This window comes from Monodelphis domestica, chromosome 3, assembly GCF_027887165.1.
Source record: "Monodelphis domestica isolate mMonDom1 chromosome 3, mMonDom1.pri, whole genome shotgun sequence".
In the NCBI taxonomy this organism is placed as follows: domain Eukaryota; kingdom Metazoa; phylum Chordata; class Mammalia; order Didelphimorphia; family Didelphidae; genus Monodelphis; species Monodelphis domestica.
Window position 1 is genome coordinate 267,560,994 of NC_077229.1, and position 27,353 is coordinate 267,588,346.

Consider the following 27,353-nt stretch of genomic DNA (forward strand, 5'->3'; position numbering starts at 1 on the left):
AACTGGGATTTCACTGGTACAGAGAATTCCCAAGTGAAAAACTACCTCCATCAGTGAAGAACATCACCTTCTTAGAGATATATAGTTTTGGAGAGTTGCCTATTATTTAAGTGAGAGGTGAAATCTGAGGTCAAGTAATGTGTCCAGGGTCACTTAGCTGGAAAGTATCAGAAGTAAGACTTGAACTTCTCCCTTCTTAGCTTCAAGGCCAACTCTCAGGCCACTGAGCCATGCTGCTTCCTGAATGAATGCTGTATTGTTTTTGGTTTATTTTATTTTAATGTTAAAGGATGGACTGGATGGCCTCTAGATGTATCCTCTGATCTTTGGAATATTGATATCTAATGAACCTTTGAAATTTGCTTCCTCCCCAAACAAGTAATTCTATCAGTCTTATCAAAGTCTGCCCCAACTCCTCCATTCCTTTCCTATTAAAATTCTTCCTGTCATTTGGACAAGATAAAATAAATTACTGAGGTTTGTTGTTTTTTCCCTCTTTGTTATTTTGGCTCAGTTGGTGTCACCCCATATGGCTTTGCTTCCAAGTTTGAGATCCACTTTGATGACAAGTTCGATGTATCTTTTGGAAGAGAGGGTGAGACGATGAGTCTGGGCTGCCGGGTTGTAATTACCCCTGAAATTAAACATTTCCAACCAGAAGTTCAGTGGTACAGAAATGGTGAGTGTAAATACTGATATTTCACTTTAATGTTTCTTCATTTTTTTTAAACCCTTGCCTTCTTTCTTAGAACTGATACTAAGTATCTTTTCCAAGGCAGAAAAAACAGTAAGAGCTGGGTAACTGGGGTTAAGTGACTTGCCCAGGTTCACACAACTAGGAAGTATTTGATGTCATGTTGAACCCAGGATCTCTCATCTCCAAATCTGGCTTTCAATCCATCCAGCTGTGCCTCTCTTTAGTGCTTTTTTACCAGCCAATAAATCAATGCTTATTTACAAAACCTGACCCCACACCCCCAGAGCAGTCCCCCGGGGAAAAGGCAGCAGCATGAAATAAGGAATGGATGTAGAGAATGCATGCCCTGCATATTTACTCCAAACCTAACCCAATTTGGCTCCAAGTCCAGACTCATGGACTTTGGAGGACTGAGTGGTCTGATAAATAAATGAAGGACTTAAGGAATTAATCCTGTCTTCTTTCCTGTGAGTATCTTACCCAACTGCTTGTAAGCCAGGTTGTTGGGGTTTTTTTTTTTAAGATTAAAAAAAATCAACTTTATCTGTAAGAATAAAAGACATTTATCAGTTATCCTTAGGTTGCCAACAAAGTGATTTCTGTTAAGATCACACAAGATTCCTTGATGTTTTTCATGTGCATGGGGGGTGGAGGGGCAGTGTTGGAGGTGTCCAGACCTGTGATTTAATCAGCATGAAGGACCCCTGGCATGGAATTGTCTTCCTGACCCAGACCAGTGACTTGCCTATGATTTGTTATTGTTCTCCTCCATGTTGGGCAAACTGGGCATCTTCAAAAGCCCCTCAAGGCTGTGTGAGAACTGGGCACGCACAGAGAAGCCTAGGTCACAAACATGAGAGTTGGAAGGGACCTTAGGGAATCATCCCTCGTTTTATAGTTGTAGAAACTGAGACTTGGAGAGATAAAGTGACTTACTACATAGCTTCTAAGCTGCAAAACCAGGACTAGAACTCAATTTCCTGCTGTTTTCTCTATACTACAGTTGTAGAGTGACCCAAATCTTCTGAAAATCCTTATTAAAAAAAAAAAAAAGATATAACATATCTCTTTTTCACCCCTTCTCTACTCAGGAGACCATTCTTTAAAGATTTTTTTTTTAATGAGGGGAAGCAGTTCAACGATCAATCAATCAACAAGCATTCCTTCATTTATTTATTTTAAAATCCTTACCTTCTATCTTAGAATCATATAGATTCCAAGGCAGAAGCTTGGCAAGGACTAGGCAATTAGGATTAAGTGATTTGCCAAGGGTCACACAGTTAGTATCTGAGGCTAGACTTGAACCCAAGGTGTCTCATCTCCAGACCTGAGCCACCTAACTGCCCTCAAAAGCATTTCTTCAATGTTTACTTTGTGCCAGGCAATGTGCTAAACACTGGGAATACAAACACAAGCAGAAAGAAAGACCCTTCCCTGGACTCAATTTAAGTTAGCTTCCTTAAATTGGAGGCTCTGGGAGGAAGCAGCCAATCAGAAGGTAAGGTCTCAGAGGCAGAGGGTACGTTCATCGGATGAAGCATTCCAAGGGTGGAGTGAGCTTCCAGGGTACAGAGATTTCTGTGACATGGTAGAGAAAGTCCCAAGGAGATGAGTCAGCAGTGCATAGGACATGTAGTATTCCATCTCTGGAGGCGCCCTCTGCAAATGAGTGAAGAAGATACACCTTCGTAACTCTCCTCCCTGGGGAATTCTTATAGAAGCTCAATAGACCATAAAGAAACCAGTTTTTCTGTTTGCATTTTTATTTTCCAGGGACACTTGTCTCTCCGTCAAAGTGGGTTCAAACACAATGGAGTGGAGATCGAGCAACATTGACCTTTTCCCATCTCAATAAAGAGGATGAGGGGCTTTATACCCTGCGAGTACGGATGGGAGAATATTACGAGCAATACAGTGCATATGTCTTTGTTCGAGGTAAGAGAAGAGAATGTTAATGCTGTTGATGCCAGTGCCATTTGTTCAAAGTCACTGTAGAATTCTGGTGATGGTCTATTTTGAGAAGCTCTTTGAAATTACTACCAGGGCATGTGAACATGGGAAAGGATGGAATGACTTTCGTGATGCAAGCCACCAATATTAGACACACTATCCCCTAGGGTAAGCCCCTGAGCCACTGACCAAAGGTGAATTCTTATGGCCTTCCTCATCTACCAGTTAGTGGTTTTAGTATTACTTCAGCTCACTATAGGATCAATGGGGAGATGATAAATGCTACAGAGAAAAAAGAAGTCTTAGTTTGTAAATTCTAAAACAAATTCTTCCATCCTGAGTCAGAATCAGCATAAGATAGCTGAGGCTTTGCCCTAAGTACCAACATCTAGGAGGCATGATTTGATTTCACACTCTCCCCTATTGGGAAAGTCACTCCTTTGCCCTCCTCCTTCACCAGACCAGTTGTCATCCAACAGCATCTTATGTCCTTCCTGTTATTCTCCTGGGGCCCATCTATCCACTGGGGGCAGCTGTTCCTGATGAGTGCTTGGTCTGAGGCTCCAGTTCACAGAGGTGGGATGTCTGGGATCAGCATGGGACCAACAAGGGGGAAGGAAGGCAAGGACACATGACACTTCTGCTTTCATCCTCTCCACATAGGATCATCTAGGGAAAGCAATCATACCTAGGAAGGTTCTGGTACCTACCTCAGCCCCAAAAGAAATTCTACCCTAGCTTTCTCCAGTCTCTAGTCTCTTCTTTCTTTTCCACTGTGTCCTTTTGAAATTCTCTATGGTTAATCTTCCCTTAATCCTAACTCTCTACCTCTCACATTCTTTCCATCTTCTGGGGCGCCTTGAAATCTAGCTTTCTTCTGAAGACACAATATTTCTTGGCACCCTCTGAGAGGCTAACTGCTATTTCTGTCACATTCCCTCACATGTAGAGTTAGGAGAAGTATTTGATACTCTCCTTGTTCCAAAATGTCACTTTCAGAATGACCTTTCCCACTATCACTCAGCAAGTGTAAAGTTCAACTTTAGATATCAATTGCTGACATCTGTGGACCTCCAGTTCTTTTCCCCCTCCTTCCAAAACAGTTCAGTGCCTGGATCATGGTCCTAGCCTGTCCAGTGCCCTGATTTCCCAGTTGATTTATCCAACTCATGAATTCTGTCCCCACTCTACCTTTGAAACTTTTCTCATTCTTCATCCTTCTTGATATCTCTGGAGGCTTTGAAACTGTCCACTTTTCTTCTCTTAGATATTCTCCTCCTCTCTATGTCTTCATGACCCTCTTTTTCTTAGTTCTCTCCTACCTGCCTGGCCATTCTCTTCTATTTTGTTAGATCTTCATCTAGGTCATACCCACTAACTATGAGTATCTCCCAAAGATCTATCCTTATTCTTTTCTTTCTCTATATCTTGTGTGGTGATTTCATCTGCTCCCATGGGTTTAAATATCATGGCTATACAGGCGAATTACTGACCTAAATATCCAGTACTAGTCTCTCTCTAGTACCCTGTCTCAAACTGGATGTTTTATAGGCATCTCAGACTTATCATGTCCAAAACAGAACACAGTCTTTCCCTCCCAATCACTGGGACAAACCATCACTAGGGACATTTTAAGCCAATTTCTTTTCATAATTCCAAATTGCTTTCCAGAATGGTTGAATTAATTAAAAACTCTACATTGTAGGCGGACTTGTCAAATAATTCAACAATTCTGTCTTCTTTTTCTATATGTATATTTTTAAAAATCTAAGTTGTTTGATAGTGCCTTATGGGCTCATTCATATTATTGTATTTTGACAGCATCTTCTTTTCTTCCTTATTGGAATTATTTCTAACACTGGAAGAAATAAAAACACACACTATAGTTTGCCCAAGTTACTAGAAAATTCCTCTCACCTTTTGTAATTGCTGTAACTGAGATTCTCCGTTCTCTATAGCTGTTGTTAGCTCTTGTGGTTGACTCTTGTAGCTAAAAGTGAACTCATACTAAGAAGACTTTTCCACTCTTTCACATGACATGATGCTACTTATTTGCCTGCTTAGTGGCATCGCATTCTTAATTAGCAGATTCTTGCCTAAACCCTACTTCAAAGAGAAACTGTTTTCAGCTGTTATCTAGAAGGCCTTACATAGAATTCCAAATTCCAACCACCTCTCATTTCTTCTTTCCCCTGCTTGTTCAGATGATAGGAGGGCTTCTACTATGTCCTATTTCTCTGCCTTCCCAGAATTCCCTGCCTCACTAGTTCCCTAAAGTTACTATAATCTTCTAAAATTCCTAGTTTATGCCAGAGTATCTTCCTCAATTGCAAAAACCTAGACAATTATCTTCTTTCTTCATAGAATATTTCCAAAAACATTTTTTCTTCCTTTTGAAAAAAAGACTCGTTTATTACTTTTGATCAATACTAAATCTGGCTTAGCTGTTTAAGACAGCTGAGGCTCATGTTGCTAATTCCAAAGACTCTTGTTTTCTTGGATCTGTGACCACAACAAGAATGGCGCCACTCTGCCAAGGTAGGCCAAACTCCACAAATTACTGACAACAGTTTGATTGCACTGTGTGGGAGATAAAAGTAAGGCAGGAATCATGGAAATTGAAAGTGAAATCATGAACATGAGTTTGCAAACTCACAAAAGGGAAAAACGAAAGCAATCATATGTTCACTGATTCCAGAATGATTCTAAAAAGAATATCTTCTTATATATTATTGCAGATAGCTGCTGATATAAGTAAGGCACAAACCCTCAAAGTTTCAATGGTCATATTAATTGTCAATTTAAAAAAATAAGGTTTTGATAAAAGGGTATTTTTTTCCTTTATAGAATTTATTTGAAAAGTTGGCTATTAAAAAAAATTCCTGTCCAATGACTATGTGAGATAATTAATCACACCCTGACAGGAAATGCAATAGTGCCTATTGACTAAATTTGCTTATAACTTGCATATTTTTGTCAGTACAAAATAGGTTCTGAGCTACCATCTGGCATCTGTAAATTCCTGTTCAATTACTGTATAACAAGAATATCTGGATTGCTTGATATTTTCTTGACTGAGATTTTATAATTTTAGTGTTATACATAAAACAGTTTCATTGTTTATAGGTTTTTGTTTTTTTTAAACCCTTACCTTCAGTCTTGGAGTCAATACTGTGTATTGGCTCCAAGGCAGAAGAGTGGCAAGGGCTAAGCAATGGGGGTTAAGTGACTTGCCCAGGGTCACACAGCTGGGAAGTGTCTGAGGCCACATTTGAACCTAGGACCTCCCATCTCTAGGCCTGGCTCTCAATCCACTGAGCCACCCAGCTGCCCCCTATAGTTTTTGTTTTTTAAACTCTTACCTTCTGTCTTAGAATCAATACTGTGTTAGTTCCAAGGCAGAAGAGCGGTAAGGGCTGGGCAATAGGAGTTAAGTGACTTTCCCAGGGTCACACAGCTAGGAAATGTCTGAGTTCACATTTGAATCCAGGACCTCTTGTCTCTAAGCCTGGTTCTCAATCCACTGAGCCATCCAGCTGCCCCTCATTGTTTACAATTTAAACAATTAACATTCATATGACACACACATATGTGTGTGTGTCAGCAGGATGAGGTTATGCATAGTACTTCTACTTATTCATTAGCAAATGGGTCCTTAGAAGAACCAAAAGACTAGATGCATCTTGGCAATTCAAATTCACATCTGCAGTCCCTAAGCAGCCTTTTTTTTTTTTAAACCCTTACCTTCTGACGGCAGAAGATCCATCAAGGGATTGGGAATTGGGATTAAGTGACTTGCCCAGGGTCACATAGCTAGGAAGTGTCTGAGGCCAAATTTGATCCCAAGACTTCCTAGGGTTCAGGCTAAGAAGTCTCCCTGACAACTGACCTGGGTCAGGGCAGAAGCCAGGACTTAACTGTAGTAAAGACATGAGCAATAATAGGTCAGGCAAAAACAAATTCTGAAAGGACCAGAAACAGAAAGGCATGTTTTTATAAGGAAGGAACATGGGCTGTACAATTAGGCAACAACAGGCTCCAAGAGAGGAGATGGATATCAGAGACATGGGTCAAAGCAGTAAATAAGCAACACAGGAAACAGGGCAGGTCAAAAGGGTTCTGGAGTAGCCACAGAGAACTTAAAATAATATTTTTGCCATTAGCCCGTGAGGAGCTTCTGTGTCCTTTTGAACCAGGACACCACGTACAGCTCTCTTTTCTAATCTTCCCAAGGGGCAAGTGCTTCTGCTGACTTCTTCCTTCTCCCAAAGGATAGGCAGCTTTGTTTGGATCTACAGTGGATGCGGTAAATTAATAAGCCATGACTGTATCCCCAAATGGTGGCACCTCATGACAAATGCAATCTGTCCTCTCAACTGAGTCCTTAAATCATTAGAGTAATAACAACATCAGACATCTGTTAATTGCCTTCCTTGTGCCAGGTACTTTGTTAAAGGGAAAGGAGAGGGGTAGAAAGAAAGATAAAAGCAATCCCTGCCTTCAAGGAGTTCCTATTCTAAGCCACAAAGTGCCAACAAATTATACAAACAAGATATAGTCAGGATAAATTAGAGGTAATTTCAGAAGCAAGACACTAAAATTAAGAAGGATCTTAATGCAAGATTTCTTATAAGAGGTGGGATTTTTTTCTGGTACTTGAAGGAAGTTAGAGATGCCAGGAGGCAGAGATGACAAGAGAGCATTCTTCCTATCCTCATTGGTTCTGCAGCTAGGGATCTGGTCTATCTTGGCATAGGACTCTCCCTCTTTGTGCAATGGGAGATGACCATAAGTTATTGTTTTGGGTGATGGAGTTGTAAAACAAATATTTATCTTTCTTGTACACTAAGTTCTAAAACTATTTTTTAATAAATATTTTTGCCAAAATCTTCATTTTTCATACATATATATTTTAAACAATCAACTGTTTTTAATGCTGATGTCTATGTTCAATCTATTATGAAATAATTTTTTTCTTTTTCTTTTTTTTAAATCCTTTCCTTTTGCCTTAGAATCAATACTATGTATCGGTTCCAAGGCAAAAGAGCAGTAAGGGCTTGGCAATAGGGGTTAAGTGACTTTCCCAGGGTCATATAGCTAGGAAGTGTCTGAGGTCACATTTGAACGCAGGACCTCTTGTCTCTAGGCCTGGCTTTCAATTCACTGAGCTACCCAGCTGCTCCCAAAAAGTTTTTTTCTTTAAAAAATAGAATTAGAAAAGACAGGAAAAGTAGGAAGTGGCCTGCTTATCAATGGTTTTAAAAGCCAGGCAATTTGAAAATGAATTTAAGCAAATATGGTGCTCTGCTGAAGTCATATTTTGTTTCAAAATCTTTGATCTTATTTATTATGTTATAAAAAGATAAATTACAAAATGAAGTTTTAGTGATTCCAAATTATTATTTCTTTATTTTTATTTTTAACCCCTTTATCTTCTGTCATAGAATCAATACTGCTTATTGGTTCCAAGACAGAAGAAAGGTAAGTGTAAGAAATAAATAAAATTCTGGGCCGTCATTCCAAGCTGAAGATCCAAAACTTGTGGTAAATTACAGCTGTAAGTCCCACCACAGCCCATGGCAAAGATCTCATATATCTATATGAGATCTATTTTTATGAGTTTTGGACAGTTAATTAGCATAAGTTATTAACATGGCAGAAGATATGTTAAGAAACATGCTATTTGGTAACGAGGCTTTGTAACAATTGTTATGAAGTAATAAATTCTGGTACAGTTCAGATACATTTTAATTAATCTTCTAATGACTAGTCCAGAACTATCATCCTACCTCTGGGAAGGGTTAAGTCAAAGTAATCTCTTTTGGACATAATATCTCAGGGAGCCTGAAGTAGATCTTCATAGGACCAAACAACACCTGGGCATGCCAAGGCTGTTTTCCTGTGATCTCATCAGGCAGCTGCACACTCCCCATTCCAAACAATCACAGCTCCTCTCCTTTGCATGAGTTTCATCTTCCCTAGGCAGCTACACGGACCTGAAGTTTTTATCGCTCCAACAGAAGCTCTTCATCTAGTTAGTCTCTATAATATCTAATATGCCAAACTAGAACCTTTCTAATACTACTGTTAATATTCGGCTATTATAATTGACATCCTACACAGAGTTTACTGATGGGGTCTAACTTTTTCTTAAAATCATAGTTGCAGTTATCCACCTGAAGGATTATATATGATCACTTGGTTTATGATCAATAATATAAAAGCAATAAAAAACAATTTTTCTTTCATAAGGGCTAGGCAACAGGGGTTCAGTGACTTAGACAGCTAGGAAGTGTCTGAGGCCATATTTGAACTGGGGACCTCCTATTTCTAGACTTGACTCCCAATCCACTGAGCCACCTAGCAGTCTCCAATTCCAAATTATTTTAAAAAGAAACCAACCTATATTATATTTATGTATATATATTTAAATATAATTACTTATTTTAAATGTATATTTAAAAGAAACCAGTCTATATATTAAAGATCAGGCTGTGTTGGAAATACATATATAAATAACTATATAAATGCTATTTATTAATAGTAGTAATAGTAGATATATAATAGGGATATGGAACTAGATTTTTAAAATAACATTATTCTTCTGTTATGCTTTCAATTCATTTCGTGTTCTTTTTTTAATAGGAAAAAACAGGACACATTCCAAAGCAAACTAATCTTTTCCCCAGTTAACCAAATCTGTGGGAAGATGGACCATTCAATAGTCTTAGAACCACCAACCACTTGGTGGCAGTATATCAACATCAAAGGACTCATTTTTTTTTTTTTTTGTGGCAGATAGGAAATTAGAAATGGAGAGATCTAGCCTTGTAAACTGAAATCTATAAAGTAATAAATTACTTGGACAGTAGATACAGGGATGGACTTAGAATCAAAAGATCTGAGTGTGAATGCTACCTCAGGCTCTTACTAGTTGTGTGACCCTGGGCTGGTTAATAATCATTCTGAGCTTCAGTTTTCTCATATGTAAAATGGAGATAATAGTAGCACCTGACTGATAGAGTTGTTGTGAGGACCAAGGGAGATAATATATAGAAACACTACATTATAATAATAATTAGTAGCAATATTAGACACACTATAGTAAAACAGAATCCTTAATTTACATTGTTCCCTCTTTACTCAGTTCTTCCACTTGAAATGTTTCTCTTGAACTGTCATTATTGATGCAATTTTAGCCTATAAAGACTCTGTGGACACTTAACCCAACCTCCACTCATCTGGCTTTATTGTCAAATCAGTCAACTCTGCAGTGTGATGATCAGTTTAGCAACACTAGCCTGGAAACCTGGGTTTTCTTTATATTTATATCAATATCATTTATATCTATATTTGTAGATATGTTTATAACTATAATCTCTATATAGTCTCTATCTCTATCTCCCCTACATTAATAGAGATAGAACTATATCTATGCCATTATGTACCTATATCTGAATCTATATCTAAATCTATATCAATATTTGTTCAATATCTGTCAAATCTTTATAATCTATTTTTGTTGTTCAGTCGTTTCAGTAGTGCCTGACTCTTTGTGACCCCATTTGGGGTTTTCTTGACAAAGATGAAAATGGTTTGCCATTTCCTTCTTTATTTAGCTCATTTTACTGGTGAGGAAACTGAGGCAAACAGAGTGAAGTGACTTGTCTGAGATCACACAGTTAGTAAATGTCTGAATCTGGAATTGAACTCCTGATTCCAGATCTTCCTGGTTCTAGGTCTGGCACTATATCCATTTTTCCACCTTGCTACCCATGGGAATGGAGCTAAACTAGAAATCCTATATCATCTCTGTGTATCTAGATCTATATCTGTATCTACATCAAAACTATGCCTATATGCACATCTTATATCTATGTAATCTATATCTACATTTATATCAATAGACATACATTTATATCACCTATAACTATATCTGTGTCTTTTTTGTTGGTGCTGTTAGCAATTGCTACTATCTTTCTGTTGCATAAGATCAGTTGGCTTGCCTTTCTTTTCTGACTGTGGTAGCATTAGGAACTATAAATTTAACAATATTTATTCTACCCTCCAGAAATCTCAAGATTTAAGGGAAAATTAACTCTCCCTTATGAAGAGTGCCTACTACTAATCCATGGTATTAAGAATTTTTACAACCCACATATATCATCAGCACTTCTCTATACTACCAATAAAGTCCAACAGCAAGAGAGAGAAAGAAAGAAAAAATCCCATTTTAAATAACCATAGACAATATAAAAATACCTGAGAGTCTACCTGCCAAGACTTACCCAGGAACTATATGATCACAAGTGCTAAACACTTTTCAAACAAATAGAATCAGATGTAAACAACTGGAAAAACAATTGCTCATGGTTAAGCTGAGTCAATATAATACACATGACAATTCTTCCTAAATTAATCTATTTATTCATTGCCATACCAATTGAACTACCCCAAAATTATTTCATAGAGTTAGAAAAAATAGTAAAATTCATCTGAAAGAAGGAAAAATCTGGAATATGCAGGGAATTAATTTAAAAAATGAAGGTAGCTTAACTATACTGGATCTCAGACTATATTTTAAGTAGTAACCATCAAAACCATCTGGTCCTGACCAAGAAATAGAGTGGAGGATTAGGCAGACACTCAACATGCAATGGTAAATGACATAGTAACTGAGTTTTTGACAAACCCAAAGACCCAAGCTTTTGGAAGAACTCACTATTCAACAAAAATTTCTGGGAAAACTAGAAAACAGTATAACAGAAATTAGGCATAGACTAACATGCCATGTACCAAAGTAAAATAAAAATGAATACATGGTTTAAGAAATTAAAGAGTAATATAAACAAATTAGGAAAGCACAAAATAGTTTACTTTTCAGACTTATGAATAAGAGAAAAATTTAGGTCAAAACAAGAACTTCTGTAATTGCAGGGAGATTATTTTCTGGTGGGTTATAAACTCTATTGCTATCACAGTCATCACCCATCAGTACTCCTGTAATCAAACTACTCATTATTGAGCTTACCTCCAAAAATAGTCAGCTTCTAATATAATATGAATAATAATTTTCCTATTCCTATAAAAATTAAAGGGTATTTGAGATAATAATAAGTAAATAGAGCATTAGAGGATATAACTGGCTATATGTTAAAGTATACAACTGGGTATGATGCCCTTGCCTTTGAGAAATAAGGATGTATGTTCAAAGAACTTTACCTTGTCACTTGATTCTACTGAGGAAAAATGATAAATGCAAGGAGGAATTTATCCTAGAAGGGCAACAAGTAGATTGGAGGTGGGGAGAGAAAGTGTGTGAGAATAAAAGTGAGTATGAGTGTGTACAGACAAACACAAAAAATCTAGAATCTGATTATTTTGAAAGTAATGAGCTAGTTACAACAAAAGTTTCTAGGACTATGTTGGGCCGCCCAATGTACTCCTCTGGTTAAGCACTAAAAAGTTGTGGTTTGGCAGGGACACTCAGCCAGTATGTGTTAGAGGTGAGGCTGGACTCCAGAGTCTTCAGGATGTGGTGTAGTGGATAGAGAGAGGTGGCATATCCTCCATGAAATTGGTTGAACTCATTCATGTGACAAATTTTTGTTATACTTCCACTATCTTTAGGCAAAGCACTAGAATACTGATGTATTGAACTTAGAATGATAGTGAAAGGTAGGAAAAAGAAAAAGGAAAAAAAAACTAGGAGGGAAGAGACAGGTTTCCTTCCTGGTTCTGCTATTAACTTGATTTGAAACTTTGAATAAATCATTTAACATCTTTGGGCTTAATCTAGATCCTAGACTTTCAGAGATGGGAGAGATCTTAGAGCTCATCCTCATTATTGTAGAGATGAAGGGACTAAGTCTCAGGGAAGTTAAGTACAGGCATCCCTTCCATATAATGACTTTCCTCATGATGGTTTTGGCATATCATGGGTCGACATAAGAAATTAAATGGGATTTTTTGGGGATTCTTGGAGAGGCCACAGATGACATGCAAAGGCTAGCATAAGACCCAAGAAAAATTTAGAAACCCATAAATGCATAAAAGAGCCTATAACAAAATACTTAACCTAGGTTTTATAATAAAGTACTATAACATCTGATAAAAGAAAAAGAAAAAATTCAGACTTTTTCTCTGTTATGAAGGGAGGGCCAAAAAATTATACATGGATTTTTCTGATAATGATGTAAAGAGGATACTTATAATTTGCCTGCAGTTACATGACTAGGAAGTGGGAAGTTGCAGCCTAGAAATTAAATTAAATTTTCCTGATCTTCCATGTTGCTATCTTTCCATTATGACCTCTCTAGTATCCTGTGGTTTGAACATTTCTGTAGTGTAATTTTTCCCAACTTAGAAGTCACTGAAATATAAGAAGATCTGAGGAAAAGAAAATGTTTGCTTAGCTAACACAGCTCTCCCTTCAGTGTGTGGCTCCTTAGGGTCTTAACTCTTTTCCCTTGTAACTTGTAAAGGGAATGACCAAATGCTAGGGAAAACTGGCAAAAGGGATATGGGTCCTCAGAGAAATCACGTCAAGTGTTAAAGTTTTTTATATAAACTCTTTGAAAATGTTATAAAGTTTTCATTTCCATGTCCTTTTCTCCTCAAAACATAATCCTAGTTTACAACCTCACCTGAGCCAGGACTCACATCACCGACTAAGTATCAATGCAGGGATATCCTATTTCATAAATAGTCCCAGGCCCTCATACAGGTCTAGCCTTTTCCTGTGATCAGATAAGATCATCTGGAATATAGTTATTGCTTGAGAAATCCTTTATTAAGTGTGGTTAGCTCAGAAACATTTGATTTCCATGAATATATTTTTCCTTATCTTCCAAAATCAAAATATCAAGTCTTAGAGATTGGCAAAACTCAAAAGAAGTCCAGTTTGCATATGCTTCCAGAAGGCAAAGCAAGATTATTTGTTTTGGTTGCTTTTTTTCCTTCTCTTTCATTTATATCATCCGAGTTATCAGAATTACACAACTATATCCATCTCCGAGGCATGCTTTGACTTGTCGACCAATGGAAACTTTTTATTTGAATGCTTCCTGGACTCCACTGGAATCCTATTCCATTACCTTGTTATAATGCACTAGTAACTATAGATCCGTGAATGTTATGCCAGAGCATCACAGTCTCCGGTGAGTTTAGGAAGGTGGAAAGTCTTTAAAATGCCCTGGTTATGGTCTGTTTTATAAGAACCACGTTGGTTAGGTTCAAAGAAGTTTGTCAAAAGAATGACCACATAGTGCTGAATCTTTCAGATACAGTAAATCTCAAATAGAACTGGAGAAGAGGAATGGTCCCACACTCATTGTTCACTTAAGTACTCAAATAAACTCCCTAGACAGTCAAATCTTGGTTGAAGAAATCCCTTAGCAGGTAATTGTTCATTCTCTATTTTTCTATACCTTATGTATTCTGTATTTATGTATATGCACATTAACATGGGCACATGTTTCTGCTAATAGAATGAAATATGCTTGAAGGCAAGGACCATCTCATTTTTGTCTTTGTAAAGACTGCATGGCACAGAGTAGTGTTGTGGGAAAACATACCAGTTTATAGCAGAATCTCGTCCAAAGAATTGGAGGCAAAAACTCCATTTTTGAAAGAAAAAGAGGTTTAGGGTGATGTAATAGCCTAGGCTGATGGAATGGCCTAAGTAGTAAATCAGGGTTGGCACATTTCTTGAGGGTCTGGAGGCTTGTCACCTCCCATTCCAGGGGAGGTGACACTTTTTTTTTCCCCAGAATAGTCTGCCCCTAGGATTTCTGGGGAGTTCTATGCAGAAAGCCCCAGAAAATGGGTATAGAGGAGAAGGGTACAAGTTCAGGTTGAAGAATGTTTGGGGGTCTGACATATCATAGGTGAATTTAAGGACATCATTAAGGGAATAAGGGGCATGTGCAGGTTTGAGGGATTCTCCTGTACTGTAAGAATCTTCAGTGCACATTGTGTTCCCTCCATTGTCCTACTTGTCATCATTTGTCAGAATAGAAAAGGTCTTGCTACCCTCTTGGAATGCCCTTATCTAGATGGGGAACATAGGGAAGGCACAGTACAATGCAAGAATAATTCAGAGCAGTACAAGACCACTTTGGTGATTAATAATACAGGATAGAACAAAACTAATGTAAAAATAGAACAATACCAGACTAATATAGGTGATTTATAATACAGAAAGTACAAGACCAATGTAAACGATTAGTAACATAGATTTTGCAGTACAATATGTGATAACTAGTGCTAACTGGTGAAAAATACAAGTTTTCAGAACATGAGGGTCCTGCTTCTATCACTGCCCAGCTCCATCAGTAGGTACTTAATAATTATTGATTGATTGATTCTGAGAGAATCCACTGTTGTCTTAAAGTAAAGATTTCTTCCCAGGAAAGGAAGAATAAGAGCTCTTACTTAGTGAAGATCATCCAACTGCAGATAAAAAGACTACAAGGTTAAAGCTTGGTAGGACAGGATCTGAACAAAGTTTCAGTATATATTTCAATGCATTTTTTTTAAATGCCCGTAGAAAGAAGAAGCATTTCGACAACAGAGAAGTTTTTATTAGTATGACCTGAAGTGGTCCTTTGTAGAGGCAACTAAAGTGGCACAACGGATCTGGACTCAGGAAGATCTTAGTTCCCTCTGGCCTCAGACACTAACTATATAATTTTGGACAAATCAATTAACCCAATTGCCTCTGTTTCCTTATCTATAAAGCAGGGATAATAATAGTACCTATCTCCTAGGCTTATTGTGAGGATCAAATAAGATAATAATTGTAAAGTGCTTAAAGGCACAGTGCCTGGCATGTAGTAAATACAATTTGAATATTAACTGTTCTTATTATTATCTATTATTTGAATTTTCAGTATTCAAAGGTATAATTATGTAAAATATGGTCACTGGTTCTAGTTCAGTGAAAATATGTTGGTTAAAATAATGTGGCTCTTTCAGGGTTTTATTATTCATAATAATGGGACCTCGTTGTAATTAATACTTCTAGTTAGATTTAGAGGAATCTAGAGAGAATTTTAATGAAATTATGTCCTTTCTTCTATAGATGCTGATGCCGAGATTGCAGGAGCTCCTGCTTCGCCCCTGGATGTAGTCTGCTTAGATGCCAACAAAGATTATGTCATCATCTCTTGGAAACAGCCTGCCGTGGATGGAGGGAGCCCAATCCTGGGTTATTTCATTGACAAGTAAGTCAGTGTTATATGAAGCCATTTATAGCCTTTTGAAGGACTCGGGGAGTCAGGAAAACATGTTTAATTGGTTACACCATGTCCATGGGAAACATGTTTATTTGGGTACTTCTTGATCATGTAAATAGCCAGTGTCAGGGTTTCTAAAGACAGACTTTGACTCTGATTCCCAATTGAAGTTATGTCAATACTTGAATCCAAAGGTTTTAACCTGAGGTTGAGAATGATGGTGATAGTTAATGGTTACATTGTGATTTAAGGTTTGCAAAACACTTTATATAAGTTAACTTATTTGAGCTCAGTGAGGTTAGCACTATTATTGCTCCCACTTTATAGACATTGAAACTCAGGCACAGAGAGGTGAAGTGACTTGCCCTGGGTAACATAGCTATAATAATAATATTGAATAACAATGATGATAATAGCTTGTATTTATATAGTGCTTTAAGGGCTTTTAAGGTTTGTAAAGCACTTTATGAATATCATCTCATCTTATTCTCACAACAATCCTGGGAGGTAGGTGCTATTATTATCGTACTCATTTTAAAGATGAGGAAATTAAGGTAGACAGAGGTGACATGAATTGCCTAGGATGACATAGATAGTAAGTGTCTGAGGCTGGATCTGAACTCACATATTCCTGTATTCAAGTCCAAGGCTTGTTGACTAGCTAGTTAGGTCTTCCTGAGAAAACCGGAGGCAAATTTTGAACAGAGGTCTTCTTGACTCCAAGTCTTGAACCTTAGACACTACATCATCTAGCTAGATGTCTATGGATAGCAGCTGTCTGTCTATAGCAGGAGCCTTGAATTTGTATGGAAAATATATACACACATAACTCATGAATACACATATATGTGTATACACACATATCTTTATTTTCACAGATCTTTAATTGAAATTTAGTGTTTCTTTAAATGATCAATTTAAAAAAATTATTCTGAGAAGAGGTCCACAAACTTCCCTACATTGCTAAAAAGGTCAAGAACCTCTACTTTAATAGATTAGTGTTCTCATCTGTGTAGACACACTTTCAAAGTGGTGGGGCAGGGGGAAACTATTACTATTAAACTACTATTATATAAAACACTTAGATCACATATCACCCATAAGTCTTCATCCTATGTGACCCATTTCCTCCATAAATCCCCCAGAAACAACCCAATCAACATTCTGGAAGCTTCCTTAAGGTCTCATTATTATTATTATTATTATTTAACATTCTACAGGTACCAGGGATTCAATAGTGTTACTAGTCTGCCTCCTTTTACTAATCAGACATTTTCTGGATGATACATTTTATGCCATCATTATTGATAATAAAAGGCTAATTCCCATCCATCATAGGTCTCTCTATTGCCCTTCAAATAATCCTCAATTTTGGTTTTTTGAATTTTGTAGTCTTTCACATTTCATATCCATGTTACATGGCCTGGATAATTTTGTTGTCAAAAAGATAAGCTTTTGTTTCAGGGAACAGCTTATAGTCATTGAAAGAGCTGTGTACTTTCCCAAATGAAACCCAAACCACTCTTCCCCTTCTATTCAGTTCTGGCTTCAAGTGACTGTCCATCTGCAGTGCATGTCCAAAATATGTATACTGATAGACTGACTCAGTTGACTGCCCATCCAAATGCATATCGTTGTCTGGATGCGTTATTTGACAAGCATTCTAGAAATCTCTACATTTCATTGAGGCTACTTTGAAAATTAAATCTCTGGATCCCAATCAGAAGAACTGGATTATTTGCTATGTAGCTTTGGGAAGGCACTAATATCTTTGTATCTCAGTTTAATAAGCATATTAAAATCTATATTCATGTTATGTGCATGGTTTAAATATGAGTACATAGTTGCTAAGAAAACTATACATGATGCAGTGCATGGTATTAATTTGATGTGGTGGGGCAGGGGGAACTATTAGTATTAAACTACTACTATATGAAATATTTAGATATCTTTAAGTTTATTAACAGACTTTGTATCTTACAATAGCTATGTTTAGGCAGGGCAAGTGAAGACCTAAGAAATTATCTAATTAATTTGATTCATATAGAACTGGATGGCTCAGAATTAACAAGATTGTTTTTCTCCTTTTTTTTTTGCACTTTTTAAAACCAGAATTATTCAGGCCTTTTTTTTCACTAGAAATGTGTAGAATGTATAGAATATTTCAGGACATACTGAGGAAATAAAATAATAAATTAATTATGTTAATGTGCAAAAAGTGCTGCTATCACTGAAACCTTTGGACCTATGTACAATCCAAGGAATTTTAAATATACATGCAACATTTAACCGAGAAGTTGGTTAAGAATCTCTCATGCCCAGCAGGAATTGTGCTTTAGCAATCTTTGGTCTGACTTCATTGGTAATTGCCAACTTTTATCTTGGTGAATCAAGGACATAAAGTACATACTAACCCCCTGCTACTTCAGTCACAGCTTCTTCTTGGCCTTCACAACTATCCCTAGCCAGGAATTCTCTTTTACTTTTTACCTCTTAATGTCTGGACTCCATCTTACTCCTAGAGCCCAGTTTTATGGCCGATATCCTTTTTTGGAATAAGAGTGGGTTCTCTTTCCTTTTCCACTCAGGGAGGAGCAGGAAATTGTCATAGGGATTGTAGTAGGATTTTGGCTATTGCTGGAGAGGGATGGCCAATTCCACTATGCCTGTGGAGAGGCTGAAAGCCTGTGCCGACACCCGGACATGGGGTGGCCAAGGACTTTTCTTTTTCTTCCTCTACCCCTTTTATTTCCCTTCTCTGGCAGCCTGATTTGGTTCTTTAGATGGCAGGTCTTGGCTCCAAGGGCATGATGATGGGCTGGTTCTGTAAACAGGTAGGGAAAGTTGTTTGACTACTTTGCCCTTTGAGGTATAAAGGGGTTCTACAGAAGGGGAATGATGGTTAGAAGCTCCACATGATCTCTGGAGAATATCTTTCTCATCTAGCTGTCTGCTATGCTGATTCTGAAGATTCAGAGGAGTTAGTATACTTTTAAAGCAATCCTCTAATCTTTTAACAAGTAAAGTTGGCTTTAAATGGATGAAATGATAATTTATGAAATTATGAAATGGCGAGTAGGCATACCCAATTCTTTGCATGACCACCAAGAAGGAACATGATTGACAGTGGGAAAAGGTTTTAACACTTAAAACACAGAGAGCAGGCAGACAAACCTTGAAAGGGGTAGAGGGGGAAATGGTAGGATGAGGGGTGGAAGTGGGATGGTGAAGGAAGGCATGCAGTGTGAGGAAGAGAATGAGGAAGGGGAGAGGCAGAGAATCATTCACATAACCATGGATTAGAATTGGGAGCATTAGGCAGCATGAACCTGATGGAAATGGAAGAATCCTGGGGCACAAGTAGTTTGTGGCTTCATTTTTGTAGGGTTTTTGGAAGAACTGCTTGCATTGAATTATCTTAGAGAGATTCTGGAGATAACCCAGCAAGATAAGGTCCTAGATATTAAGGTCCTTTCTTGAGCCAACTGTACTGGATAGTACATCCAAAATATTGGATAAAATGTAACACTAATGGGCTGGCCATGTTGTTTGAATGACAAATACATGCTTGCTTAAAAGACTTTTATGGAGAACTCACACAAGGCAGGTGTTCACATGGAGGTCAGAGGAAGTAATAGAAGAACTGTCTAAATCTAAAGAACTTTGGTATTGGCTGTGAGACATAGCAAACACTGGCACGGGATCATCAATCATGGCTTGCCTGCATTTAAGAAGATGCTGTGCTCTGTGAGCAAAGCAAAATTGTAGTAACTCAGAAGAAATATGAAATGTGAAAATTTAGAGACATTTCCATCCCAAATGTTCATGTGAGATATCTGTCTCATATCGGTCTGATTAGACAGAGTTGGATACACTGTACATTGACCCCAACATTGTGGTATCATTTTGGTCTTCTTTGAAGGACAAAAACTGACCAATCTATGCTACCTTGGGGCTAACTCATAAACATATTCAAATCATCTTAAAGTTATTGGTAAACTTCAAAGTTTTCATCTTGAAGTTATCAGTACTTTTTTGATGTTTTGCTGGTCTGGAACTGTGGAGGTCTGGAATTTACATATAGATCCAGAACCCTGACAGCAGAACCTAAATGGTATCTGCTTGGATCAGCAATTACTATCAGTCTGTGAATTTTTGTTACTATATGATACAATTTGTACATTTTGCCCTGATCTTGGGATGTTTGTTTGTGACTTCCAGGTTGCCCTTTGCAATCTTATTTCTTACTATTGCCCCTTTATACTGATTACTTACAAACTATATACTGACTAGAAGGGAGAGAGAGTCAGGAAGATATAGATAGATACTGTCAGGACAAAGTATAATTTTAACACAATGCCACTTTGTGATCCACCAGCACCTGTTACTTGCATTTAACCCTCTAGCATGAATTGCTAGATTAGCCTAGTTTTGGTCTGGCTTAGAATAAGGATTATAGGAGCTAAAACTGGAAGGGATCACAGATAGCATCTAGTCCTTCCCCTTTTTATTACAGACGAGAAGAATAAAGGCCAGGGAGAAATTCAGGTACCAAATCAGTCATCTTGCCACTACCCCATTTTGGCTTGACTTTGTCATTGCAACTCAAGCTCCAACACTTCACAGATTGGATGCCAGTGGATAGGGAAAACCCGTTAAGTTCTTTTATTAAACTACAAAACTATGTGAAATAAACACAAAGATGATCTCAGCCCTCTCCATCCATCCACCCACCCCATGCATGGTCTTTTGAAACTACACAGTATTTATTAATCACTGCTTTACTCTCTGTGCTGATATTGTCTCCATTCCCCATAGGTGATCCAGATCTCAGTTATATAGGTGGCAGGGAAATTGTGTGGCACAGCAAATATCAATCAAGAAATCTGATAGTTTAGGACCAACACTGGATGAAGTTTAAAGCTCTGCAGTTTGAAGGCATTTGTAAAAACTGTAACTATATGAGAGATTAAATTTAAATCGACATTCTACAGGAAGACAGGATGAGAGGTAGTACCTATAGGATTTATGGGGTTTTTTTTGAAATCCTAGGAACATTGAGAAATATGTTCCATTTCTAAATAAATACCACCTAAGCCTCTTTAGAAGCAATGTGGTATGATGGAGAGAACACTAGACTTACAGTCTGGAAAACCTGGATTTGAAGCCTGGCTCTGCTATTTCCTAGTTCTATGATCATGGGAAAATTATTTAACATTTCTCAGCTTTAGTTTTACTATATATAGAATGAAGATGATAAATAGTGGCACCTAACACATGGGACTATTATGAAGTTCCAATGAGAATGCTGAGTATTTTAAAAACCTTAAAGCACAGTACAAAGATGAACTAAAGTTATTAAAGCCAAATAAAAAGGCTGGTCATGTAGCTTTGGATTTGGATTGGAAATGTTTTGTCCAACTATTGTTCTCAGAGGAACAAAACTAAATAACACTGATACTACATGCTTAAATCTGATATTGAATATCCTCAGAGATTGTTATTCAGGTGAAATTGTGATATAGCTTTATTTTATATTTGTATATATATTTATATATATTCCTTGTATATATATTGTGTATATATATATATATATATTTATATATATTCCTTTTCCTTCCCTTTCCTTAGACTTTCTACATTTCATTAGCTCTTCTATTTCTAAGAACCCAGGGTTCTCATACTATTCTTTCTTTTCCCCAGAGAAATATGCTTGATAATTTCAAGTTCACCCAGGTATTGGAGACTCAATGTATTTATCTACTTTTTTTTTTTTAAACCCTTACCTTCCGTCTTGGAGTCAATACTGTGTATTGGCTCCAAGGCAGAAGAGTGGTAAGGGCTAGGCAATGGGGGTCAAGTGACTTGCCCAGGGTCACACAACTGGGAAGTGTCTGAGGTCAGATTTGAACCTAGGACCTCCCTTCTCTAGGCCTAGCTCTCAACACGCTGAGCTACCCAGCTGCCCCCTGTATTTATCTACTTTTAAAGGTGGCCAGGAAAGGGCACTGGTTAACATAAGGGAATCAATTAATTGGTGGTACAGTTTAGAGTATCATGGTGGTGGGGAATTATTTGGAAATGTGATCATAGAATTTAGAACTGAAAGTGGTTAGAAATCAACTAGTCTTTTTATCTTAGAAATAAGGACATTGAGGCTGAGAAAGGTCAAATCATTTGCATAAGTCATGCCCAACTGGAAGAGATTTGAATTCAGATCCTCTGATTCCAGCTTTTGTCAGTCAATAAGAATGTATTAAGCACTTGCTATTAGCCAAACACTATGCTAAGTACTAGACATAGAAAGGAAGGCAAGAAAAAAAATAGTATCTGCCTTTAAGGAGCTCAAAATCTGATAGAAGACAGTATGCCAACAACTGTACAAACAAGCTATATAATATATATGCATATCTATATCTATATCTAAATTGAAGATAATCAGCAGAGCAAAGTTACTAGAATTTAGAGGGATTAGGAAAAGTTCCCATTCTAGAGGATTTTAGCTGGGATTTGAAAGAAGCCAGATAAACCAGGAGGCAAGGATGAAGAGGGATGGGGGACAGCCAAAGAAAATGCCCTGAGTCAGGAGATGGGCTGTGTTGTCCCAGAACTAGCAAGGAAGCCATTGTCACTGGATCTAGGAGTATTTAGGGGTGGGAAAGAAGACTGCAAAGGGAGGGGATGGGACTAGATTATGGAGGACTTCAGCGCTTTTCTCATTTATTTCTTCTCAGATGCTCCTGGGTAAGCCAATGCCAAAGCCTACCTGGAGCTCTATACAGGGACGTTTCCCCCCGTTTTCTCTCCAGGCCTATGTTACACGGTCCCAGCTTCGCAAATCATAAATAGTGTAGTTAGCACAGAGTGAGAGTCCTACTCGGAAGGTGTTCAGAGGAGGCTGGAATGTGCCTCGAATAGATTCAAATTTCCTTTTCCTTCTTAATGAAGCGACAGTACAACCGGAAGACTTTAAGTGGCAGCAGTCACGCGATGCTTGGATCGTTTGGGCAGATGGTGTGATGATGATACGTGCAGGTCACCCAGATCCAGCCATTGATTGCTGGCAGCTGTATACAGCCACGGAACCGGGCCGCCACGCCCACGTTCTGTGGTTTCCGCCCTCCTAATCCTTGCTTCTCTTTCCTTCAGATGCGAGGTAGGCACAGACATCTGGTCCCAGTGCAATGACACACCCGTCAAATTTGCACGCTTCCCAATCACTGGATTAATCGAAGGTCGTTCTTACATATTTCGTGTCCGAGCTGTGAACAAAACTGGAATAAGCATTCCGTCCCGGGTTTCCGAACCTGTGGCAGCACTGGACCCGGTTGATAGAGCCAGGCTTAAAAGTAAGCATTTCTAAGCACCTTCCATAAGCCAAAGAATTGTAAAACTCAAATTCCAACAAGAGGTAGTATTTTCTGTTCATTCCTCCACACAGACACTAGAGGGAAGTAGAAGTAAAGCATCTTTTCCGAACAAATTCGCCTCCCCAGAAATCTTAGTTCATTAACTTCCTTATTCTCTTGAGGTTTGATTTTGTTTGATTTTGAAAGTTTTACTTTGTTAACTGTGCTGCAGAGATGTGGACTCCAAGGGCCTGAAAATTATTTTTGATGATTATACTAGCGCATCAAAAAATTAGTGTTTGTTTTTAACAAATTCTTTTTTTTTTTTTAAACCCTTACCTTCAGTCTTGGAGTCAATACTGTGTATTGGCTCCAAGGCAGAAGAGTGGTAAGGGCTAGGCAATGGAGGTCAAGTGACTTGCCCAGGGTCACACAGCTTGGAAGTGTCTGAGGCCACATTTGAACCTAGGACCTCCCATCTCTAGGCCTGGCTCTCAAGCCACTGAGCTACCCAGCTACCCCCCCCCCCCCTTTTTTTAACCCTCACCTCTTTTAGAATGGATATGGGGGCAACAAGATGGTTTAGTGGATAGAGCCAGGCCTGGAGTTGGGAGGACCTAGGTTCCAATCTAGACTTAGACATTTCCTGGCTGTATGATCCTGGGCAAGATACTTAATCCCATTTGACAACCCCTTGTTATTAAATTAAAAAAAAAAAAGGAATGGATATTGGTTTCCAGGGCAGATGAGCAGTAAGGGCTGGGTAATTGGTATTGTGACTTGCCCAGGGTTACACAATTAGGAAGTGTCTGAGGCAAGATTAGATCCCTGAACTTCCTGTTTCCAGACCTGGCTCTCTATCCACTGAGCTACCCAGTTGCCCCCAAGTAAATCTGCTTTGACGAAGTCCCTTTAAGACAAAAATTCCATCCACAGTATATCCCAATTTCCAAGCAGAACAGTTTTGCAAATTGGACTGGAGTCCTTTTTCCTTTAGTTATAAAAAAAAACAACAGGTTCCGTTGTTCATGACTAATCTTAAATATTAAATAAAGCCTTAATGCATGCATCTTGTCCCCAGGTATGTTTGAAAAGAAAACACCTAACTTCCCAGTGGTTGGGGAGACCTTGAACTATGACATAACAATAATAATCATGATAGTGATAGATAGATAGATAGATAGATAGATAGATAGATAGATAGATATAGGTGACATTTATATAGAATGTTAAGGTTTGCAAAGTACTTTTAATTTTTTTTCTCCTTTAATCCTCATGTTAGGAGATAAATACTATTGTTTCCCTCATTTTACAAATAAGGAAACTAAGGCAGACATGTTAAGTAAATTGTCCAAGGTCAATACAGATAGTAAATCTCTGAAGCCATATAGAAATTCAATTTTTCCTAACTAGGTCCAGCTCTCTATCCACTGTGCCAACTAGTTCTACATATCTATATATCTACCTCTATATTCTTATATATAGATATATAAAGCACAAGGGTAGCATTATTGGAAATCATTCATTCAACCATTTATTTGAGCTCAGATCTAACTGTCCCAACCAGAATAAACTCCTAGAGGGCAAGTAAAATATCTAAAACATCTTCCAAGGCCCCCTTCCTTTACAAACATTAGGTTTTCACATAGAAGGGACCCATTTTGTACAATAATTGTACTAGTCACAATTTGGTGGGTGTGGAAAGCAGGGAAGAGAAATAATCAAATAGTTTTGACCAAATTGATCAAATGAGTCACCCACATAGTTCAAAATAGTTGGTTGATTGTGTAATAGTGGCCAATTTTCATTTTGGAACAGTTTCTAATTTTCAGTTTTTGCTTCTCTAAGGTCAGCCTTCTGCGCCCTGGACTGGACAGATCATCGTCACTGAAGAGGAACCTGCAGGTAAAGGTCATGATTTCCAAAGGTTTATTGCAACAGATTAATATATTTTTGTAGACATGGGATCATAGATTTAGAATTGGAAGGAACTCAGAGGCCATCTAATCTATTTACCTTTATTTTACAAATGAACAAATGGAGGCTCAAGAAGTGTAAGTAAATTAATGGCCATAAAGGTAGTAAGCATCAGAGGCCCAATTTGAATGCAGATCCAGTCAATAATCTTTTTGCAATGCCCTACTGCCTCTTAAATTAAACATATCCCAAATGGAACTCATATTTCCCTCTAAACCAGTGATATCAAACCTTTTAGAGACTGAGTGCTGGGCCCCATCCAACCCCACCTCCTGACCAAGTGCCATGCCCCTCCCCCCCACCTAGTGCTGGGTTTGCCTTGTCCCCCCCTTACCCCACAGGGGAGGGAGAAAGCATTCCCATTGGGCTGCTGGGCAGAGGGGTGGGTGAAGTGAAGCATGGTCTCAGCAGGTGTAGAGAGGGGGAGGGGTATGGCCTGAGCACTCTGCTCCCCTCCCCTCTAGCTCTTCTGTAAGCCACCTATCTTACCTCCTGTGTGCTCCCATTGACTTCTGGGAAGAGAGTTGGGGATGTGAAAAAATGTCATCCAGCACAGTGGAGAGGGGGAGGAGAGCAGCTCCACCCAAGTCTCTCTGCCTTCCTACTAATGAAGGGGGGAGGGCATGCCCACAGAGAGTACTGTGTGTGTGTGCCATCTTTGGCACCCATGCCATAGGTCCACTATCACTGCTCTAAACTAACTCTGGATTCCTTCAAGCCTCAGCTAAAGTCCCTCTTTCTTCAAAAAGCTTTGCCCAATCCTCTTTATTCTTAGTGCCTTCCCTCTGAGACTATAACTCCATTTATCATATATAATATGATATCATACCTACACCTCTCTATCTTATTTGTACATGGTTGTTTGCATGTTATCTCTCCCATTAGGCTACGTTCCTTGAGATAATAGGCACTTAATAAGTGCTAGTTGTCTAATTGACTGATTCCAAATTTCCCCATTTGCTGACAATCATCCTTCCAGGCACACAAATTCAGACAGAGTTCCCTTTGATTCTTTCTCTCTCCTTCAAACCTCCTAGTTATTACATTGCTAAATTTTGGTAATGTTACTTCCATAATGTCTCTATCCTGTAACCCTCTTTGCTTTATACACATTGCCTGTATTCTAGTTCAAGTTGGCTGTGGCAGCAACTTGTTTTGTCTGTGTTTCTAATGCATCCTCCATACAGTTCCTGAATTGATATAAAAACTGGATCTGCCTATATTACTCCTTACAAAAAACCTCAAATGACTCCTTATTGCCTTTAGGGTAAATGAAAACTCTTCAGTAAAGCATCTAAAGCCTTTTGCCATCTGGTTCCTACCCACTTTTCCAAATTTACTTCATGTTTACTCCTCTTCCCCATTCTCTATTCTAGTAAAACTAACCTACTAACTGTTCTGCATATTCACCATCCCTTTTTCCCATGTGCTTTTGCCTATAAAACTCCCTTCTACTGCCTTATTGAATCCCTTGTTGTTGTTCAGTTGTTTCGGACTCTTAGTAATTTCATCTGGGGCTTCCTTGGCAAAAAAATAGGAGGGGTTTGCTATTTCCTTCTCCAGCTCATTTTACAAAGGAGTAAACTGAGGCCAACAGAGTCAAGTGACTTGCCTAGGATCACACTGCCAGTAAGTGTCTGAGGCTAGATTTGAACTCGGGAAAATGAGTTTTCCCGACTCCAGGCCTGAAATTATATTCACTGTACCACCTAGCTACCTCATTGAATCTTTAGCTTTCTTCAAAGTATAATTCAGGTGCTTCCTGCTATAGGAAGCTTTTCCTGATCTCTATAGTAATTAGCAGTGTCTCACTCAATGTTACTTTGTGTAAACTTTGTCTTTACTTACATACAGATTATTTTTCTTCAAGAGCACATACATTTCTCAGGGAGAGGGATACATCTTATTGCTTTATATCTTGTTTAATACTGTAATCAGGACCACTGGGCAAAGTTATCTCTATCCTTACATCTATGAAGGAATCTTAAATCATCAATCATAATATAACTGGTACTTTAAGGTTTGCAAAGTGCTTTGCAACTATTATTTCGTTTTACCTTCACAACAACCCAGGGATGTAGATCTTATTATTATTCCCGTTTTACAGATGAAGAAACCAAGGCAGACAGGGGTTAAGTGACT

The 27,353-nt window shown here is 38.2% G+C and overlaps 1 protein-coding gene and 1 long non-coding RNA gene across 4 annotated transcripts in view; one reads left to right on the plus strand and one right to left on the minus strand.

The window, feature by feature from the left end:
• MYOM1 (myomesin 1) overlaps positions 1-27,353 on the plus strand; it is a 181,679-nt gene that overhangs the window by 56,654 nt on the left and 97,672 nt on the right. For both annotated transcript variants that reach the window (XM_056823747.1, XM_056823748.1), the window contains exons 9-13: positions 515-679; positions 2,471-2,632; positions 15,732-15,873; positions 23,035-23,234; positions 25,083-25,139. In XM_056823747.1, the coding sequence (XP_056679725.1) occupies positions 515-679; positions 2,471-2,632; positions 15,732-15,873; positions 23,035-23,234; positions 25,083-25,139 (726 nt within the window). The remainder of the gene's footprint in view (positions 1-514; positions 680-2,470; positions 2,633-15,731; positions 15,874-23,034; positions 23,235-25,082; positions 25,140-27,353) is intronic.
• Positions 1-27,353, minus strand: part of LOC130458387 (uncharacterized) — a 50,848-nt gene that overhangs the window by 5,943 nt on the left and 17,552 nt on the right. Inside the window, exon 3 of one of the 2 annotated variants that reach the window (XR_008917677.1) lies at positions 24,996-27,175. This is a non-coding gene — a long non-coding RNA (uncharacterized LOC130458387). Of the gene's footprint in view, positions 1-24,595; positions 27,176-27,353 lie in introns of those variants that run through there. The other variant, XR_008917676.1, reaches the window with a different exon arrangement.